Raw genomic sequence first — 21,907 nt, 5'->3', positions numbered from 1 at the left:
GGCTCTGAAGAGCTCCTCAATCTAATATTCTGAATTACACTGCACTTCATTTAATAACGGTTCTATGGCTCAATAATAAGCACTTACAATCATGTTATGTAATAAGAAAATATTCAGAATATTCTGTTAAATTCAACAGGGGTCAGTGTTATGGCAGATGTAGGCGGTGCTACCTAATCCTTGCTTTGCTCTTTGTAACTCTGGGTAAAAAGATCCAAACAGGCACGTGAAAAAAGAAACAGCACCTGCATCTATACATGTATACATACACAATACATATCCACAAGCACAAATCTGCTCATGCTGTGAATAAACACACCATTTTCATGGCTGTTAAAGCACAGCATCCAGGAGAAAACAAACACATCAAGAATGTCCCTGGAGGCATCTTCCAAATTTAGCACTTCACTTGCTTGCATGTTTCTACTTCAAAGAGAAACTGCACTTATGGCTACGTTTCACACATGGATCACTAGGAGCTATTATTCTGTGTTAGGGGGCGCACAGACTGATTTATAACACTACACATTAAATGTGCTCTATTTAATAGAACTGGGTAATGGAGATGAGATGCCTTTGATCTCCATCATTATTGTTCCAGCGTTATATATTCTGCTCCTTCCTGGGCTCGGAGCCCAACCACAACAATGTATTCTTCACATGAAAACCACATGTCAAAATACTGCCAACCGTGCCACGTGAGAAAATATGTGGCAGTGTGTGTGTGAGATGAAATAAACAAGGAGAAGGAGAGCGAGAGAGACTGCAGCTCTTGGAAATGAAGATCCGATTTCTTTAGTTACATCGGCAGTGCAGATTTTCCTAGCGTCAGCATAGCAACAGCCACGTCCCATTCCCTAACAGAACAGTCTATGACACACAGACTTGTAACCAATAAGAACTGTAATGAGACTCTAACAGAAAAAGAAAGCAGGCTCAATCTTAGGCATATTACAATAATTTATTCTAACAATAGCCATGAAATTGACTGACATAGGCAGTCAGATATGTGGTTACCAGACAGGATTAGAGTGAGATATTGGGGGGGGGGGGGGCTTGTGCAGTCTGCACTGGACTGTTCTGGGGGTAATGGTGAGGATTACAGACAGGAGGTCTGCTCCAGAAGAACACTGGAAAAGGACCAAATATGCCAGAAAAAGACACGGCGCTGTTGTTGAGCACCGTGATCTGTAATTTTGCCAGTTCCTACAAACATGAGACAACAGGTCAGAGTCATGATCAATCTGCTCACTGAATAACAGGTAGCCACACTGTACTGTGTGATTACACCTGTTACTTAAACTGCAGATGTAAGAGGCAAATGAGAAGTCACTTCAGAAGCTGTCCATATTGTCCCTAAATCCCCTCTAACCCCCCTCTCTGTCTGCTAAGTGAGTGATCTCTAAAGCAGATATCCCTCTGACGCTCAGAATTAAATGACAGGAGAGGTTGTCAACAACACTGCTGAAGAAATAAACAGTCTCTCAGCTTTTGTAACTACTCTCTGACTCATGCCCGGGTGTTTTTATTCCTTTAATTCTGAACTAGTAGCTGTAGTGCACACAGCACTTTACAGCACATACATGTGTCCCCAGTGCAAAGACAGTACAAGTAACCATGGAGTAATTTCTTGGCTCTTCAAAGCTCATTCAGCTGGGAAATATTATGAGAAGCAGACTTTAATGTTCGTCGACACGGGCCCGGAGCCTCTTAAGCTACTGTGGAGAACAGTGGAAATCAATTACTGTGGATGTACTTAACATCACCTTAAACACACATTGAAGACGGCGCACACTGAGCACAGATTGCGGAAACAACGGGACATATTGTTTTATCGAAAGCAGACGAAATTCAAATCAGACACACACAAAAAGTCAAAACCAGACATAAACACTGTCCCATTTTTATGACGTTTCGGCTCAAATTATTGGGACCAAATACCATGATGTCTTCCCCTCTAGGAATAAACAGGGAAACAATTAACTTGGCAAAAAACTGGGTTCACAGGTTCTTGGAGGGATTAGCTTCCTGTTAAGCTTTAGAGGTGGCATATGTTGTAAAGCTGATGCTGTATGAGGGAAAAAAAACACACAAAAACATGACTGCTCTAATACACAGTATAGTCTTTGGCTCTGATTTAGCGGAAGTGGAACAAGTGTTGCACACTAATAAAACCTCTGGAGTATGTTGTCACTTAGAAGCTGAGTGCTGCTGAACAACAGCAGGTGTCAATCAGTGGAACAACTCTTTGCAGAGCATGCTGTGGAGATATGGAACATACTGTACAATCAGGTATTAAATCAACTGTGAAGTTGCACAGACTGGTGACGCTGAACTGTGGACAACTTGCATGTACTTTAACATATATTGCATAGTTCAGTGATGTGCAAACAGCTGTGACAACAAGAACAGGTACATTTGTGGGACTGGAGCAAAACAGAACTCGAAAATGTGTGATGATTATGTCAAAAAAGCAAAATAGACTTTTAAATCCAAATGCAGCCATAGCATTAATGTAAGGCAGTGTGGGTCAGAGTTAAGTAGAGGAAATATTCAAATTAACAAAACACATTTCTTGCTGTGTAAGCAAGTCTCATATTAGATCTCACAGCCATTTACAGCGAATAATATACAATATTCCTTTCGTAATGACTGCTTTCTCATTGACACATCACCTTTTTTGGGTTCACATATATTCGAACATGCGTATCTGGTGCTTTTACAATCAAACCATGAAAGATTAATCTTCTGCATCTACATGAATTTCCATTCCTCTGCTCCTCTGCTGTGAAACAACCAATAGCAGCCCTGAGGCTCTGAGCTATATAAACACAGCCTTCTCCTACTGCTGGTTTCACCTGACAAAAACACACAAGCATGCACACACACACACACACACACACACCCCAACAGCAAATGTATTAAAAAAAAAAAAAAAAAAAGCACAGGGCAAAAATCAAAGACCAAGCACAGAGGTTAGACTGAATCAATGCATTTCTCTCCAGGTAGCTCCTTTTCCCCGCTGCCCTGTGATGCTGCACACTGCTCTGTCTGGCACAAGCATTCCTCTGGTGGCCTCACTATGCCTGCCTGCAGGGGTTCGGTGTGCTAACCTGCTCAGAGTCTGAGTCGTAGTCCTCATCATCGGCGCTCAGCGACATGGCCATGGCTGGTTTTTCACGCACCGTCCAGCTCACAGCGAACTGACATGGCTGCAGTCTCCTCCTCCTTCTACTCCTGCTACTGCTGTCTGGCCTACAGCCCTCCCTCCTACTCTAAAGCTCCACAATACCACAAGCAGATGTAGGAAACACAGACGAGCCTGCCTCATTAATATGGATCCACTCCCTGGAAAACGGGAGGGGTGTTGGGAAGCGCGGGGCCAATGGGAGGCTGCTGCGCATCAGAATATGTACCGGGGGGTGTCTGCTTCTGTCCAATGAGGAGAGGAAATGCAGAGAAGGTGTTGTCATATTCATGATGGGTATCACAGAGAGAGGAGAGCAGGCTCCGCGCAGCCAATAGAGCCAGATGGCATCTCATTACAAAAGGCAAACACAAAGAGGCCCCACCACCAGCAGCTGGCCTTTGGAGGGATGGGTGGGGGTGATCCAGAGGGTCCATGAAACCAATAGTGATCACCTCCATACATTCATATACAACACATCACATCCTCACAATCAGCTCCTGTTGAGGCTTCTCCACCTCTTACACACTTCATGCAGCTGTTTGGACAATTCATATTAATAGAAAAATAAAAAACATGTACAATATATAAAAATAAAACAGTTAACTTTACTAATAAAAATGTACATTTTGGCTATTATGCCTGAACACATGCTGTAATTCTTCACCACCTCTATATTATAAAGCAACTCATATCAGAGAGCATTGAAAATGAACACTGTACATCAGTGTATCATTTCATTAACAAGTATTTTGACCTTTAAATACGAGGAAGAGGTATTTTTTCCTTTTTACATTTAGCTGATGAATGTAAAAGCCCTTGCTTTTGACCCTCTCACGGCCTCCTGCTCAGCTCATGACACAATGGAAGCAAAGGATGAATCATACAAAGGCACTTCAACCTTTCAAGTGTTTATAGCTATTTAACAGTCTCGCTACTTTACAATTTTACATGGACTTTGTCCAAGGAGGTAATTTGTATGGCATACTGATGCCCGAAAGGCACGTGCATAAGTAGTACTTAAGTAATGAGCCTCTGCACTGACTGAAAAATATGACTGAGGATTTCCTTTTTAAGTTCTAAGTATGCCTGAAGTGTAACAACAAACGACTAAGCAGTGAAACAGTGAGTTGTGCATCTGGTCTGAAAATGTGTTACATACAGTGTAAGACAGTAGAGAACAGTCCAATTAAAAGCTTGTTTTTTATCCATAGCACAAACTGAAGTCTAAAAATGACAGCAACATTCAGCATATAGAGGTATGTGTATGGAAGACAGCAAAAACAAGTTTTAAAAATGAATTATTTACTTCATTAGGCAATACTGCTGCCTGTTAAGTCAAAATTCTGCAAATAAGTACATCTACTGCTCTAATGAGTGTGTAGGAATGAGACAAGAGAGAGTAAGGACTTGTGTCAGCGTGGAAGTGTAAACAAAAAAAAAAACCTTCTCATTTTCTCATTTCTAAGAATTTATTTGTCACAATCCAAAATTGAATCTACGGATCAATGGGAAATAAACTGGGGCGACCTGGTAGTGCTTCAAATAAAAATTGCCCCATTCTATAGTAATGGAATCAATACACTACAGAAGTCTTTATAATGCAGTTCTAAACTTAATTTATTAAAAATCAGTATTGATACTGAAAAAAAAGATGTTCTTCAATAATAAGTTAAATTTATCTTATAACACAAGATTGCATTTGCAGTTGATTTTTGTTGTTGTTCAACACTGTTACTGGTTTAGAGGTGTCACTAACCAGAGTCATGAGTGGGTTGTGGCTGTATCATCACCACTCACTCATCCTTCCAAGCATAAATTACACTCTATATTAGGCGTGGAAGGTATCACTGTATTACAGTATACCAGGGTGTTTAAAAACCCTGATGATATGATTTTCAATACCATCAAATACACAAACACTCCTCTTCCTATTAAACTCATATGGAGATGCTGTATTGAGGATGTATTGTACATAGTGCACATCACACACCATCAGAAGTCAGTCTCTCCTGGTGGAACAGACAGCTGGACTGACAGACATGGGGACTGCGAGTGGTGGGGATAATGTGACAGGACTGTAAAGCCCAGTTCACATTACACGATTTTCACCGCAATTTTGACATCGCAGAAGATCTTGAGAGCCACCTTGGGCTGAGTTTTTGTTTCTGTCAAGTTTGACTGAAGTTAAGTGTATTACATGATGAGCTAACATGGCAATTAAGCTAGACTTGAAAGAAAGAAACTTGATTTCAGGTATGCATTTTAAGAGTTTGCTGAACGTAGCAAATGCAACAGTCGATATCATAAAAAATACCACCCAAGTCTACTCTGTATACATCAGAGAAAGTAAAAATGTTGTAGACCATGCAAAGACAATTTCCCAATATTCATCTTTTAGGTGAAAAGTTCAGAAATGTTTTTGCAACACAAAGTCAAGCGACAGGTACATGGGATCAAACATGCCTATAACTTTAACTAACTCACTTTATATAATATTGATAGTTTTTCTATTATATTAGGTAATCAACTAAAAATCAAGTACATATCATGTGTCTGGTAACTTCAGTTGAAAGCCCCAAATAAAGACAAAGAGCAATATCTGGTGCAAGAGCAAAAAGTAAGTCTCAAAGTGCAACTGACCAACTCTTACCTTTACAGCTTTCTTGGGCCAGAACACCACAGGAACTCCAGTGATCGCTAATTTTGGGTCGTCCTCTGCATGTTCTTTTAAGACAACCTAAATAGCCGTGAACAACGAAACAAAAAGTAAAAATAAACTCCTTTGTGTCTATTGAATAGCATGTATTAACAGCTGTGTTATGTTTTCGTGTCTTACCTTCATGTCCTCCAGCAGGGCTTGTGGGTTTTCGATTCCCTCTGGAACACACTTCTTATTTTCAGGCAACGACTCCAGCTTCTCAACCAGCGTCTTGAGTCCACTCAGTTCAAACTCGGTCAAATGCGTCCATTTATTCTGAGACTCCGAGGCTGGAGAGTCAGAGGGGGTTTGGGGGAACTCTAGAGAGGTGGAGCAAGGATTACAGCTGTCCTCGGAGTCAATAGATAAAACAGCTTTGAGGTGTTGGCCCTTCCGGTTGTCAGGAGAGCAAGGGCCATCCGGGGCAGCCTTCTCTGGTTTTTCCCCCTGGCCATCCCTGACTTGAGTCTCACACGAGTCCTCGTTCATGTCCTGGCTCCTGGAGTCAGAGGAGGGGCTCTCTGTGTTTGCCTTTGTCTCATAGTCTGACGGGACAAAAGAGAGAAAAATAATGATATCAGTTGACTTATCGTCAGTGTCCACAGTGTATTTGTCTTTGTATTGGAAGGGTGCCATCAGCAGCAGAGATGATTTAACTTGAAAGAGCAAATAATGACTTGTATGATTGAGCATGGCACTCCCACAGCATGCATGACATGTTTGATTGCAAACACAGCAGGTAATACATAATGCCCCCTCGTGTGTGTGTGTGCAATAGTAATGAGCAGCTGCATTTCTTAATTTCACTCACCCATTAGCACAGGCTCTTTGCGGATCTCCTGAGAATAGTAGGAGCGTTTGGTTAGGCAGTGCAGGTATCTCTCCAGGACATACCAGCATATCTCATAGTAGAAGGGGAAACGGAACTTGGAGTTAACCTGAAAACAGGGACAAAACTCATCAGTGTAATCATGGCATACACCTCATATTAGCATGCACTCAGGTTATCTAGTTATTGCTGGCTGTCTGTGGTAAGCTGGTTTCTTAAATGTCATGTAATCTTGCAGATGTCCATGTTTTTGCATGAGTGCGTGAGCATGACAGAGACTTTAGACAGAACACTGACACTGACAGCAACAGCAGAGTAAAGAGATTATTACTTGTAGCAATATGTTGTGCTGTGTCACTCCAGACACTGTCCTCTCATACACACAAACAAAGGTATCCACTGTGAGGGTCCAAGGACAGATGGATGTTGTACGCTGTAAAGCCCTCTGAGGCTAAGCGTGATTTGTGATATTGCACTTTGTGTAACAACTTGAATTGAATTGCAGTTAATTGAACTTAACTGAATCAAACTGAACTGGAATATATGCCCTAAGAGTTTTGTGAGGTGGACCACACAGATTTCTTAACAGAGGAATTATTTTCCTCCTAAGAAAACCAGGTTGTCTGCAGGTATCAGACAATTACATTTAATGCATTTTAAGGCCTTTATAAGATATTTTTAACCAAATTTAAGACTGATTTTTGGACTAATCACCTTTTTTATTCAAGCATGGCAGGTAAGTGTAAAGATAAGTAGCACACCTGTTCCCATGCAGAGGTAGGTCTTACGTAGGAATATGGTTTTTAAAATGAGTTAGGTTAATCTACATTTTGCCAACAGGTAAATAGATAAGATAAGAAAGACAAGATACACTTTATTGTCCCCTAGGGAAAATTTGATTAGGACTCCAGCGCTGGCACATGTAGCTGCTTACGTGGTGAATGAATAATTAATAAATAAAAACACAAATCTAGGCCACAGGCCACATATTGCACATGATGCATCATAGCCCTGACACATCATCTGCATGAGGTCTATATAAACATACAAACATACAGTAATCTTTAAAACATATACAAACACACACACTCTCGTACACATCAATACAGAACCACCATGTTCCTCAACATTACTGCACAACCCCTGTGGCTTTAGAGGCATTTAGAATCCTGACTGAAGTAGGCACAAATGAATTCTTAAAACGAGAAATCCATGTATAAAGTTAATAGATAGAAGTATACTCAGTGGTAGGATTAAAGCTTTGAAACATCAGAAACTTGGACTTTCACACAGAAGAGCTTGACTCATTTGGACAAATAAAAATTAAGAGATGGATAACTGAAATAGATCAAATGTTTAGGGCAATTAAAACCTCATAAATTCAAATTAAAGCTACTTAATGACTTTTAAGGCCTACTATTTATAAAATTGAATTTAAGACATTTTAAGACCATTTAAGGACCTGCAGACACTCTGAAACGAATCCCAGATCTACACAAAAAGTTATATAACCTTTGTCAGTATGAAGGTATTATTAAAAATGCACATATTTTCCATTTTAGAAATATATTTACAGTTATTACACACATTCACATTGAAAAATGTACTTTTCTTTGATGTGTCCCTCCATGCCCCGTTCCTTCTCAAGCTACAAACATCTTACAACACACAAATAACTATTGCATTTAGGCACCTGCATACCTTTCTGAATTTGACATTTACATCTGTTGTCATTTTGTCACTCTCCAAAATTTTGCCCTTTGATTCTTTTCCCTTATTTCTTTTTCAGTTTCAACCCAACAGATTCGTTCTCCATCACATCTCTCATTCTGCTGCCTCTTACAGGTGAACTCTTCACATTCCCCTGGTTCTCAGAGAGATTGATCTGTCCCAGGTAGAGCTGACTCAATTGCAGTGAGCTCAGCCACACAATGGAGAATGGAGAATGCAGCAAGCATCCTACCTTAGTCCTATTCTCTATCTCATGGATGGTGAGCTGCATAGGAATGTTGAAGCTGTGTAGAATATTGCCTCCGAACACCAGCGTGTCCTCTGGAGTGTAGACAGCATGAATCCACCCTTGAATACAAAAAGTACAAGACATACATAAAGAGATAAGGAGCATGTAGAGGATTTATGCAAATTGACACAGCTGAATATAGCGTATAATAGTCAGGTAAAGCTTGGCATTGCTGCTCATTGAAGTGGCAGCTAATCTTTTTCCTGCTGGCTACTTTGAAACAACCATGCCAACACACCAGATGGGATGAAGAAGGTGTATCCTTGCTTAAGCTCCACTCTCTGGCATCCATCAGCCCGGTCTCCCAGGAAGATATCGCTCTGCTTGCCTGACAGGACCCAGTCCTCATAAAGGGCAAGGTTATGAGGGGTCGGAGGCACGAGCCAAAACACCTGAGGAGAGGCAGAGATTTTTTTATTTAGAGGTTATACTGTACAATCGCAGCCAGGTGAGGGGAAATATCAACTCTGAAACTGTGAGTTCAAGGTTTTCAGAAATAATACCAGATATACTTCTCTTCACACAGCTCGTGCAGTATAATCCAAGTCTCATTAATCCAATTGTATGCTCAGTACCTCCCAAACAGACAGCCTTTCAGTGGGGATCAGAACTGAAAGTGAAACTTTCTCAAGCTCTTCTCATAGCCAGACTCCATTGACAAAACAGTAATTTTACCTCACTGAACACAGGAGTTGCTGGTCTACTACTGCCTTGATCAGTTGGTTAGTTTGTGTTATTGTGTGACTTTGGTGAAACCACTAAACCTTTAAAACATTAAAGTCACACAGTAACACTAAGCAACCAACTGATCGAAGATATGGTAGACCAGCAGCTCCTGTGTTCAGTGAGGTAAAATTACTGCTATTGTCAATGGGGTCTGGCTTTTAAGAGAGCGTAGATAAGTTTCACTTTTACTTCAGTTCCCCATTGGAAAGGTCTGTCTGTTTGGGAAGTACTGAGCATACGACTGGATAAATGAGACATGGATTATACTGCACGAGCTGTGGAAGAGTTTGTAAACAGATGTTCTGATATAGTTTGGCCCTATGACTTCTATGTTTTTGGATTCTTCGTTCATTGTCAACAAAGTTTTCTTTACAAATTTCATGTAACCCGAGGTGAGTAATTGATATACAAATGGTCATTTAGGGGGTACTCCTCTAATGTTCACTTAAAGGAATACTAATAAATGAAGATTTGTTGCACAAAATATAAGAGGTGCCATAAGATAACAGAATTGACTTACTTTCTGGCCCTTGAATACATGATACCAAACAGAAGTTCCCCCAAAATCGATGTGGAAGTCTGTGTAGCAGCCCTTCACACTCATCAAACAGTACCTAAAAAGAAAACAAGACAACAAAATAATTCAAAATAACCACATTGTATACAAGCAGATTGTGAGGATGTAAAAGTGAAAACAAACAAACATCCATAATAAGATCTAAAAATGAAAACAAATCTCAACCAATTAGGAGACAGCAGTAATCTCAGTTGTGTTTTGGTGAAAGCAACAGCTATCAGTAGCAAACACCATTAGAAATCAGACACAAGAGCACTACAGCATGGAAAATTGTTCACAATGGGACATCTCTCCTCTGGAAATTAATTGAAGAATGATTAGTACTCCAAGATAAATGATTCAGTAATTTAGCTCGATGGGAGCAGCTCTGTTTATCCAAAAAACAAAATCTAAGCAAACAGGTGCACACAAAAAACACATTACCAAAGAAATCCATACACAGTATTATATCCTGCATCCCACAGAGAGATAATGTGACAGTTTCTGTCCGGACCAACCTTTCAAAAATCTACCAGCAAACGTCAAGATACAATCAGTTGAGATGCTAAATGGCGCTGTAATGTCATAGCTCTGATCCTTCTACACCTATGTCCACAAACATATATGACTTGGCTTGCAAGCTGCAGCTACCAAGAACAAGTTTCTTTACCAGGATTTCTACAGCTTAAGGCAAGTTTGATGCCACTTGGAGTGAAAATTAAGACCAATTTCACAGTAAACAAAACTGAAGGAAAAAAACATGACTCAACATCAGTTACGTAGGGTTACAGGCAATTTTTGAATAGGTCTCCTACTCCCTTGTCTGACTTGTATGGTTGGTGTTCTGTCGCTGTGTTCAAACACCTCAGTCTGCATTCTGTGTAGGCACACACCCGAATGTTTTTTGGAATCTTTTACTACTGATCCTGATGCTGATCCTGACCTGGTGTCATTTTTAAAACAATGCATGGGATCCATCCTAAAAATGTACATAGGGAAAAAAGCCAAAAATGGTGTGCGCCAAAAAATATTAAACGATCTCTGCAATCTGGCTTCCACCTTAACATCTGTGCCTCCAAAATGTTCATAGGCATGGGTCAAAGTTTATCCCATCAAGTCTGTTTTTATAGATCACAACTTTTGCATGGGAAGTGGCGTACGCCTCTTTCAGGCCTCATTTTGTACGTATGTAATGTTTATAAATGAGACCCCAGGCTTTTCTTAACTATTTTTGTGTTTCTCACTCTGCATGTGGGACTCCACAGCACTGATCCCCATCAGGACGAGTTGTGAAAAACTTCACATAAAATACACAGAGCCTCTTATGCATTACCGGTTTTAGTGATGTTGCAAAATCTTGGTTAAGTAGCCCATTTTCGTTTAAAGTGCACTTCCTCATGTTGACCTGAGTACAACAGAGCTAGCAGACAGTAGATCCTCTGCTCTGAACATCCCCGCTGGAAACAAAATATGAGTGTTCCTGGTTCATCTGTTTTGATGTGCGTGGCGCTAATGCAAGAGGCATTCTATAAATTATTTTTAAAACATGGATGTTGCCAATTATTTTGAGATTTTACAATGCAATGTCAAAAAAGGTTCATAAAATCCTCTTCCCATATCTTAGCATTTTTAAGATTTTTGATTTACATATTTTAATACCAATTAAGGCCATATTTTCAAAATAATTATTTCAATGCCTTTTTGAGACTAAAAGAATTTGCTGGAGCCCTGTTTACACTGTATCTCCTGCCTGTCAAACACACTGTCAGTCAAACACACAGAACAGCACACTGCCCAAGATTTCTGAAAATCACTAGCTCACACCCTACTGAATTATGAATGTGCCCACAGCCAGGGCAATAAATGACTTTGACTAAACCAGTGAGGAAATCTGAGCATGTTACACCTTGAAGGCTTATTGGAATGTTTTTATTACATGAGAGAACATGATGAACCAAAGACAGATAATAAAAGGATGAACAGATAATTAAAAATCAGAGTGCCTCAGATGCATTTTTAGACTGCCAGCTTGCACCATGGACTTTCACGCTGACTAAACTGGCCAGTGGTTGCTTCTTATTCTGACAAATAACTAGAGGCCCCACTGCTCGACATCAAATTCAAGGATTTTTAAGGGACTTTCCAGGCCTAGTGCCTTTAAATTCAAGGATCCAGCCCGATATAGTTAGAGACATAGAGGTTAGTTACTGTTGTAACACTGAGAATGTTTATAATGAGAGGTAACAGCTTTTACAGAAGCTCGCAAACAACAATTAAAATAAGAGAGAGGCTTGAATGTGTGAACACTTCTCAACTGTGCTCTGTTACAGTGACAGACAATAAAATTATATTCTTGCACAAAATACAGAAATTCAAGCACTTTCAACGACCCCTGTCTATTTATGTCTCTTTTCAAAAACACAATTTCAAGGATTTCAAGGACCTGTGGCCACCATGAATAATGCAGGGCTGCAACTCATAATTATTCAGTTTTTTCATGATTAATTAATTTGTCAGAAAATAGTGAAAAATAGTGAAAAATGCAAATCACAGTTCCCCAAGACGGCATCTTCACAGTGTTTGTTTGGTCATAACAACAGTCCAAAACCAAAGGCCATTCTGTTTTCCATCACGAGAGACAAAGAACAGCAGCAAATCCTCCCAGACACTTGGAAACACCATCATTTGTAGTAATAAAACAGAGCAGACATTAATAAAGTCCTGGTTTCAGTATCACGTCCGTGCAGACACCAAGCAGCTGACACTGAAGGGAAAACTGTTGGGATGGTATTTGCTGAAATAATAATGGAAAGTGGATGTCTGTGTATTTATTCCATTATGTACAATCCAATCCCTACCATGGGCACTCACCTCGCTATGAGTCTTACTCAATTAAAATAATTAAAATCAATAAATATAAGTCAGCAGAGGGGTAGGAATTGGGGTTAGTAGGGTCTCTGTGTGATGGGATGTTAAAAAGAAAGGCACAATTGGTTTTGACTCTGAGCTATGTGCAAAATGCTGACAGCTGATTGGCTGAGAGGTATCAGTGCAGCCAGACTACAGCTGTTATAAAACCATCCTCCACTGTGGAAAACTCTGCTGCCTAGCAACAATCAAGAGCACTTACAGGAGATGGATAACACCGACCGTATGCAGCGCTCTCCAATGATGGAGCGATAGATGAGACATTCAGATGGGAGGAGAAATCGTATTTACTGCCAAGGAAGCAGCAATTTCCTCTGAGTATTTTCTAAATTTTTACTCGTAGACTGACATACAGCTCAGAGGAGATTTTTGTGAAAGCATAAACACAATCCAATTAGCTCATACCTTTGTACTTTAGGGTACTTCATATCTGAGATGACATTGGTGGCTTCTGTTTGGCTGAGTTTCAGATCAGGAGGCCACATGTTGTCCACCCAGTCCACTTGATCCACCTGTGAAAACAAGCAAAGCTGCACATTTAGCCATCAGTCACAGTGTTGTTAGCCACACTTTCTTTGGATGTTGAACCAGATCTGTGAACTTCATGAGACCTTTTATAGCATTAAATAGAAAGCACTGTGTTAAATTACCACTGTGGATATCATTTTGGCATTTAAGGCAGACAACAGATACATGATGTATACATATATGATGTACCAGTGATGTACCGGATGTAAATGTCTGTTGCTGAATGTCAGTAAAAAGTAAATTACAAAAAAAAAAAAAAAAATTTACCACTGTGGGCCGCTTGATGAGGTTCTCCAGCTTAGTGTGGCTGAACTCTAAGCTGATGACGTTGAAGAGTTTGTCCCGCTCTTCCTCCGGTGTCTCATAATAACGCACAAACTGAGCCATGCTCATTTCAGAGCCTTTCTGAGTGCTCACGTCCATGACATCCACAGGCCGACGACTTCCTGCAAGCAACGACCAGGAAACAAGTGGACATTAACCTTTGGGCACTTTTACTGTCCTTAGCATGTGATACTATCTCTATGAGAACAACCTAGCATGTGGATTGTTGACATTTGACAGAAACCTTCATAAAACAAGTAGCTCTTAATGCAGGTAATTCACCATCTCCCCCACTAGATGGAGCAACTATGCCCCAGTCCTGTTTTGACTTAATTACATTCAGGCTTCTCTTGATGCAGCTGGATTTTTAATGTGTAAGAACTTTGTAATTGGAAACTTCTTTAGACATAAAAATAATGATAATGGATAACAAATGCAAGAACAAATGGAAAAATATTTAGTTTTTAAAGGTGCACACAAAATACGCAGTATGAGAAAGCAGATTTGGACATGCACACATACCATTAAAACAATAAGATATTATTAATGTAATTTGAACATACTGCAACTATTCATTTTTGCCTCATTATTTTTGACTATATGTATTGTTTTGGTGTGGACTTCTGCTTTTTTAAAGTGTATAAACATTATTCCACTATGCAAAATAGTACTTCTGTCCAGTTTCTGACAAAACTGGTCATTTAAACCCACTTGGAGTTATTTGAACATGTTTCTTTGTAGCATTTACCTTCCACAAACTGTGCTCTGGAAGCAAATATGGCAATGAAGGAGGCTAAATGTTATTTTTAGGAGTCATCACAGATGTTCCCAAAGGCTGAACCTCTAACCTATTTATTCTCCAACTGGGAAGCTGGGACCCCCCCCCCCCCCCCCCTTCTAAATGCACATATGCTTTTGGTTGTTCTTATGTATGTGTGCATACATTTAACATTTATGTGTGTAGCATCCTACTTACCAACTAAGCCTTTAATTTCACTGACTGTAATTTCTGGATCAGGCATTCTGTGTAAGAGAAGAATAATCTGTTGCATGTGGTGCCAAATGGATAAAAACACACATACACATACACACCATGAGCACTCACTGTCAAGGATTATTGTTAAATACTATTTATAAGAATTAAAATTTATTTTAGTGCGCAAATAGAAAGAGGAACATCATGTATTAATGTACAAATTCATGTAGAAGTCACAGCCTCTCACAGAAAATGGCAGATACTTAAATAGCACAGTGCAAAATGTTACAGTTAAGTAATTTAAGATAACTTAGACACTTCTGAATTCACAGAAATGGCCTCTCACCTGATCCCCAGTCCATCTTTCTCTTTGAAAATGAGTGGGGTCCTGAGAGCATCCCTTTGAACATATTCATAAGAGAAGTCTGCAAGACAGAAATTTATATGAGAGAATTTATTGTGAAGACATGCATCTTGCAATACATATGATAATTAACAGTAACAGTATGTGTTACTTTACCTTTACCCTCCATGAGGAGGACAAACTGGGCGCTGTAACTGTCACTCACAAGCTTCTCCTCCACACTGAAACCCCTGATGTTTGCAATTTCCTCCACATCGGACAGATCCTCGTTTTCGTCGTACATCCTCCGGCAGATGGAGCGCTGCCATTGAAAACGACATGATTTACATGACATAACTGAACGCACGCGTGGAAAACAAACTCCTATTTCTGTCTCTGTGTACATAAACAGGCAATATGACTGATTATTTAACATATATTTTATCATTTACTTTAAAAATAGACTAGCAAAGGGTCAGTTGTTTGATAGTAGCATCATTTTGCCTTAAATGTGACGTCAAGCACAATAACCGTTAAACGACACTTTTCCTGGGAAAAGACAGCCGTTGGTACGTTATCCTTTAACGGTTTAATGTTTGTAGGTTTATACTGATAGAAATGCTGCTTTATCTTGTTTTAACTACGAAACACTCGCTGAATTATCACAAACATATATTCAGTTATAGCACCTAAAATAAGAGAGCTATCGTTTGTCTTCGTGGTCGCTAAGTTGCACAGCTTAAGTGACTTGACAAACATCCCAGCGTTTTGCAGTTGCGAACGTTAGCTTAGCTAACTAATTAGCTCGCTGCCAATCTCGCCTCATAAGCTAACGTTAACACGGCAGATGGTACACACCAGCCTGCGTCCAGATTCAGCACACGTTTCCGCGGCCTGAGCCATCGTCTCGTATCAATGTTTTCCAGCCGCACGGTGTCGGGAGGGCATCTTCGTGCGTGGTGAAGTTACAGAAACACTTAGCACGCTTTTCAGGTTCAAAACAAGGGAACCATGTTTTTGTGTATTACGTCACCGCCAGGAACCAAAACATTGTTGGACAACGTCACGGCATGTTAGTTCACTGCTTTTCAACTGGGGTTCACAAAGAGGGAACATTCATCACATCACCCAAGTGCCTGTTTGTTCGTGGGAGAAACTAAAAACCAAAACGTTTTAATTATAAAACAGCTTAGCCTGCTGTAGTGAACAAAGGGAGGCGATAAAATAGCGTGTGTTTATCAAAGAAAACACCTCTTTATCTACTTTCATTCATTCTAGCTGTAATAATTGACTCTTATCTCTGTAAGGTGGATGTGACGTGTGTCACGTGAGCTCGTGTAATAGTCCGTTCACCCCCTTTAAGTTGACAAAAACATATTTGACTACATATTAAAGCTGCTATTTGCATCCGTGTTAACGAAGGGCTGATTCCTATCGCACAACAGAGGAAATGCAACCGACAGTTGCCTCCGTAGCGGATGTTCGCCCCTTAGCGCGCAGGCTTATGGGTAATGTAAGGTGCAGGCACTGGCAGCACAACACGCTGGAGAGTGGCGGTGGAAAAAAAAAACGTTTCCGCAGTTCCGTCAGCTGCTGGCGAGGGTACATGTTTGGTAAGCGTACACTGTTGGCATGTTGAAGGCTTGTTTCTGTCGTGTCCCGCAAGAGTAACGAGGTAACTACGTCAGCGCTGCTCGCCCAGTCGTCTGATAGCAGGAGCAACATGAGTCTGAACGAGCACTCGCTGCAAGCACTGTCCTGGAGGAAGCTGTACCTGAGCCGGGCTAAACTGAAGGCTTCCAGCCGGACATCTGCTCTGCTTTCTGGATTTGCTATGGTAACATTGCCTCCTAACCATCCTCTTACTCTGCCATAGTTAAACCAGTCATTTAACACAGTAGTGACACGTTCATAGAGTTCCTGTTCTCTTTTTATCACTTCTCTCCAGGTGGCCATGGTAGAAGTGCAGCTGGATAACAGCTACCCATACCCGCCTGCTCTCCTTATTGCCTTCAGTGCCTGCACCACTGTGCTCGTGGCTGTCCACCTGTTCGCTCTGATGGTCAGCACCTGCATTCTGCCCAATATAGAAGCAGTGAGCAATGTCCACAACCTCAACTCTGTGAAAGAGTCTCCACATGAGCGAATGCACCGACACATTGAACTGGCATGGGCTTTTTCCACAGTTATCGGCACTTTACTCTTCCTAGCTGAGGTGGTTTTACTCTGCTGGGTCAAATTTTTGCCTGTCAAGCCCAAATCCAGCAATAATACAGTGTCAGCTGGTGTGGCTGCTGCTATAACCTCCACGTCTATTATGGTCCCCTTTGGTTTAGTCTTCATAGTCTTTGCTGTGCATTTCTACCGCTCCTTGGTCAGCCACAAGACTGACAGACAGTTCCAGGAGCTCGAGGAGCTCTCTAATCTCACCAGGCTACAAAACGAGCTGGACAACAGAGGGGAGTCTTCCATCTTGCAGTCTCCAAGCTCACATTTCCCATAGTGAAGTATGGTAGATGTGCACTTATGAAGGAACTCTGACTGCTTGGGATGTCTCCGAGCCAGAAGCTATTATTGGCTTCCTTTTTTTTTTTTTTTTTTAACTTTACAGGAATGAAGATGTCTCACTTCTTTGTTGTGAATTTTACTTTTGTGGAAAGAGTTGTATTTTTAAAAAAAGAAAAGTTTGATCAACTGTGAACTCACAAATCTGCTGTAATGCATGTGACTTGAAATTGGGGAGTCTTAGGCCTAATTGAAGTCTTAACTGTGGTAGCTGCTTAAATGTATCTGTCATGGCAGAGACATCTGAATAACTTGGAATCCTGTCTGTTGCCTGCTGCATTTACGTGCCTGTTTGTCAGTGAACACTGCGTTTGTTAATATATCGTTGTGTTTTGTAAACCACAAGTATTTAATTCCTCCTAATTCACTCTGTACATGATTTCTTGTAACGTTCACCGATTGTTTTTGTAATGCTTGCTGTGTGTGAAGACTGACTCAACAGCTGCTAAACTACAGTATTATTAGTGTAGTGTATTTGCTGACATCTGTAGCTCAGGCTGTGGTGTTAAAATAAACACTTTTTTAATCAAGTGGCATTCAATGTTTCAGAATTTCAAAAATAATATGAATGTACTTTAAGAATATTATATATATATGACATTTATGCAGCATACCTGGAAATTTTAAGTTCATGAGTAGACTTGATGCATATCTGTTTTCACATGTCATCACCTGACACCTGAATTGTCATTTATCCTCTGACATTTGAGATTTTAAAAGAAATCTCACCCACATTTCAACGACTTTTGCGAATGTGTTAACATAAGACACTAGTTTTCCTTTGTGCTTCATTTTGAAAAACCCCTTGACTCACACATCCTGAATTAGCATTTTGCTTTCATCATTTACTCTTGCAGTACCCACAAAGTGCTGTTCAAAACTGGATCAGATGAGGTAGAAGTTCAGATGGGAAATTTAAGGTATCGGAATGTTGCTAAGTGCAGTCTTGTAGAGGTTGAGGTTGTGATGAGAGGAGGCCCTCTCAGTTCAGGGTACGAGCTGGTCTAATGCTATGAATTCTGTAATATCATTTGGTATTTTTCTTCCTGTATTCATTCATCATCTAACCGCTTCATCCTCTTGAGGGTCGCGGGGGGGGGGCTGGAGCCTATCCCAGCTGACATCGGGCGAGAGGCAGGGTACACCCTGGACAGGTCGCCAGACTATCGCAGGCTGACACATAGAGACAAACAACCATTCACGCTCACATTCCCCAATCTGCATGTCTCTGGACTGTGGGAGGAAGCCGGAGTGCCCGGAGAGAACCCACGCTGACACGGGGAGAACATGCAAACTCCGCACAGAAGGGCTCCCATGCCCGGGATCGAACCGGCAACCCTCTTGCTGTGAGGCGAGAGTACTAACCACCACACCACCATGCCGCCCTTCTTCCTGTATGTAGTCTGATAACGTTTTATAAGCCCTGGAACTGACCCGTCCCATTTCATAATCATAACAGTAAACAGCAAGCCTTTTATTATCAAAACAGCTACTGTTTAATCATCTACTTTGGAGGTAAAGTGGATTAACCTGTTACAACTATATCACTATTGTTTTCAACTCATTTTAAATAGAAATAGATGTTTTTGGTTCGCTCCACAGACAAGAACAAACTATTTGGGTGTAGATATTTGGACAAAACTGAACATACTGAGCGTCACCATGCCATGTATTTTCTCTTTTTATTCACTGTCTGTGAGTGTGTCATGGACTGAAAACTTGCTGTCCATCCTCTCAAGGTAGGTTGACTGGGCTTCCCTTAAAACCGACTGCATATCCACCAGGTGTAGCTTGAAGAGAAAAAAAGAAATGTTATATTTTAGTCCACAACAATTGGTTGTGTCACATAAGTGGTGACAGCGGCTTATAAATGCTGCAAAAGTATCAACTTAGCACCTGTGGAATTAGATACTTCGTCGGTGTTGGTGCTTCATTCCTCCCAAAATCAGACAGGGTCCCACACTTTGCTACTCCATCCACCCAAAAGCCTTCATAAAGTTGGCCTTTGTCAAAATAGTAGAACTTGCCATTACCGTTCTTCTTGCCATCTCGCCAAGAGCCTTCATACCAATTTCCATTTGCTTGGACACAAGTTGAGAAGTCAAATTTTAAGATCTAGCATCTTGCCTTCAAATTCAAACACATGTGAAGCAAAGTGCTCTTACCAAATAGGATGCAGCCATGTCCGTGGTTCTTATCCTTCATCCACTCTCCCTGGTAAATATCTCCATTCTCATAATACATTCTTCCCCAGCCACTCCGATGGTCCTCACTCCACTCCCCTTCATAAACTGCAGAGCTATAGAAGTAAGTCCCATACCCCTAAAGAGATAAAAAAAAAGAGGATGCAAAATATATCACAAAGTGTACATACATCTGTTATAGTGTGTATGTATGACAGTATATCAAATACATACATGTTTCTTTCCATTTTTCCATTCACCACGGTACTTCTTCACATACTCCTTTGATTCTGGGAGCAGCACACCATAGGTACCATGTCCATCACGTTTTCCAAATTTCCACTCTCCATCATAAATAGCACCAGATTTCTTCCACACCTGAATTCCCTCCCCTGCAAAAAAGTAGTTGTAATTATAAATAAGCAAGCATTTTGGCTATAGTGTGGCCAAAGTATGTTATGCCTCATAAATATTAATTTCTTCATAGTTTCATGGAAGCTCACATCAAAAAGTATCTCACCGTGTTTCTTGTTGTCCAGCCACTCCCCAGTGTATTCATTTCCATTGACGGAGAAAACTGTGCACCTTGGCCCAGATTTCTGTGACTTAATATCCAGCAATGTTGACAATGGCAGATTTTTTTTAGATGTTTTGAAATATGGCATGGCTGAGCGTGGCTTGATGACAACCCTACAACATAGATAACATGTTAAACCCATGAAGCTGTACAGCAATCGCATTACAAAAGGAGAACAGCTCAATATTGCCCTACTTTCAGTACAGGAGTTCACTGGCAGCTAACATGGCAGAAGGACTGTGTGCACATGTGCGGAACGTTTTACTAAAAACAAAGTAGTTTACAGTAGAATATAATGTCACATAACCTATCATTCATGTAGACATATCCTCCTGTGAAGTGGTCTACTGGGGAGGCATGGAGAGGGACAGAAAAAGACTAAACAGACTGGTTAGGAGGGCCAGCTCTGTCTTGGACTGCCCTCTTGATTCCACAGAGGAGCTGGGTGAGAGGAGGATTTTAGCCAAGCTGGTGTCAATCACAGACAACACCTCTCACCCCCTGCATGAGACTGTGGGGCCTTAAAAGCAGCTCCTTTAGTAACAGACTGCAACACCCACTGTGCAAAAATGAGTGCTACCACATGTCCTTAATTCCAAGAGCAGTCAGCCTCTTTAACAAGACAGAATAACACAACTTTACACTGCTGTTGTCTCTGCCTCCATCACCCACCACTTGCAACGGCTAATTTGCACTATGTACACTAATACACTATGTACCTCAGGTTACAACGACAGCTAATTTACACTATTTGCACATAATATTTATTCATAATCATAAATATTTATATACATGTCTACATATCCTATCCATACCCTTCATATCTTTTTTAACAGCCTAACAGCCTATGCAGTTTCCTGATGTGCAATACCTTTACCACTTGCTGTGCAATAATATCCATATATTTCTATATTTTTTCGGTAATAATACTAACCCTGAACCCACATTTCGGATAAATGTTATTAAGGTTATTAAATTAGCACGTTAGCTAACCTGTCATTTAACGCTAGCTACACAGCTATAAGTTAGTTAACTTGCGTTAGCTGACGTTTACGTAAGCTAAGTCACTTATTTTATACAGTTTAATTTATATAACAATGTCAGAAACTCATTCAGAGCAAAGTACTTGTACCTTAGAGATGTGTCCAAGCGGATTAATTACTTAAACTCAATCCGCTTGTCAACTCAAGCCATGTAGCTGCCGAACACAGAGACGTTAGACAGATAGCGAAACATTCGTCGTATCCTAGCAACAGATTGTGTCGTGTATTTTGTGTAGTTTCAGATAAATTAAAAGTTAATTTAAAATTATAGTTAGTTGTATCGGAGAGGCTCAAGTGAAGCCTACGTAGTTTTTATTTAATTTTTTTAATTTTAATTTTTTTGTATTTAGGTGTCTTCAGGTTTATGGTCCGGACCGGACGCACAGTATTTCCCGATGTGCGCATGCGCCCTGCAGCAGCG

General features: G+C 40.6%; 3 protein-coding genes across 6 annotated transcripts in view; 1 reads left to right on the top strand and 2 right to left on the bottom strand.

Moving 5' to 3' along the window:
- The window catches only part of LOC125905721 (lysine-specific demethylase 2B), a 31,028-nt gene extending 14,863 nt beyond the window's left edge, over window positions 1-16,165 (bottom strand). For 2 of the 4 annotated variants that reach the window (XM_049603895.1, XM_049603897.1), the window contains exons 1-12: window positions 15,977-16,163; window positions 15,296-15,440; window positions 15,122-15,200; window positions 14,776-14,822; window positions 13,743-13,921; window positions 13,353-13,459; window positions 9,984-10,077; window positions 8,976-9,129; window positions 8,681-8,796; window positions 6,700-6,826; window positions 6,027-6,433; window positions 5,841-5,927 (exon numbers count right to left, since the gene is read on the bottom strand). In XM_049603895.1, the coding sequence (XP_049459852.1) occupies window positions 5,841-5,927; window positions 6,027-6,433; window positions 6,700-6,826; window positions 8,681-8,796; window positions 8,976-9,129; window positions 9,984-10,077; window positions 13,353-13,459; window positions 13,743-13,921; window positions 14,776-14,822; window positions 15,122-15,200; window positions 15,296-15,440; window positions 15,977-16,021 (1,587 nt within the window). In that variant the 5' untranslated portion in view covers window positions 16,022-16,163. Of the gene's footprint in view, window positions 1-5,840; window positions 5,928-6,026; window positions 6,434-6,699; window positions 6,827-8,680; window positions 8,797-8,975; window positions 9,130-9,983; window positions 10,078-13,352; window positions 13,460-13,742; window positions 13,922-14,775; window positions 14,823-15,121; window positions 15,201-15,295; window positions 15,441-15,976 lie in introns of all 4 variants that reach the window. The other 2 variants (XM_049603896.1, XM_049603899.1) reach the window with 2 other exon arrangements.
- A 462-nt stretch (window positions 16,166-16,627) lies between these two features.
- orai1b (ORAI calcium release-activated calcium modulator 1b) lies at window positions 16,628-18,213 on the top strand. The gene is made up of 2 exons (XM_049603924.1): window positions 16,628-16,955; window positions 17,067-18,213. Exons 1-2 carry the CDS (start codon window positions 16,842-16,844, stop codon window positions 17,619-17,621), a joined length of 669 nt encoding a protein of 222 aa, XP_049459881.1. The 5' UTR covers window positions 16,628-16,841; the 3' UTR covers window positions 17,622-18,213.
- Window positions 18,214-19,197: 984 nt separating this feature from the next.
- Window positions 19,198-21,831, bottom strand: morn3 (MORN repeat containing 3). The gene is made up of 6 exons (XM_049603923.1): window positions 21,576-21,831; window positions 20,387-20,556; window positions 20,101-20,258; window positions 19,849-20,005; window positions 19,580-19,764; window positions 19,198-19,473 (listed from the first exon to the last, which is right to left on the bottom strand). Exons 2-6 carry the CDS (start codon window positions 20,529-20,531, stop codon window positions 19,366-19,368), a joined length of 753 nt encoding a protein of 250 aa, XP_049459880.1. The 5' UTR covers window positions 20,532-20,556; window positions 21,576-21,831; the 3' UTR covers window positions 19,198-19,365.
- Window positions 21,832-21,907: the final 76 nt, after the last annotated feature.

This window comes from Epinephelus fuscoguttatus, linkage group LG18, assembly GCF_011397635.1.
Source record: "Epinephelus fuscoguttatus linkage group LG18, E.fuscoguttatus.final_Chr_v1".
Lineage (NCBI taxonomy): Eukaryota > Metazoa > Chordata > Actinopteri > Perciformes > Serranidae > Epinephelus > Epinephelus fuscoguttatus.
This window is presented reverse-complemented; position numbering and strand designations above follow the sequence as displayed.

Excerpts from the sequence above, each read along its gene's own strand:
- morn3 (XM_049603923.1), bottom strand. The coding sequence starts at position 20,531 with ATGCCATATTTCAAAACATCTAAAAAAAATCTGCCATTGTCAACATTG. Across the intron at positions 20,006-20,100 it reads GGAAAAATGGAAAGAAACAT|GGGTATGGGACTTACTTCTA; the intron begins GTATGTATTTGA and ends TTATCTCTTTAG. Across the intron at positions 19,474-19,579 it reads CGAAGTATCTAATTCCACAG|CTACACCTGGTGGATATGCA; the intron begins GTGCTAAGTTGA and ends TTTCTCTTCAAG.
- orai1b (XM_049603924.1), top strand. The coding sequence starts at position 16,842 with ATGAGTCTGAACGAGCACTCGCTGCAAGCACTGTCCTGGAGGAAGCTG. Across the intron at positions 16,956-17,066 it reads TGCTTTCTGGATTTGCTATG|GTGGCCATGGTAGAAGTGCA; the intron begins GTAACATTGCCT and ends ACTTCTCTCCAG.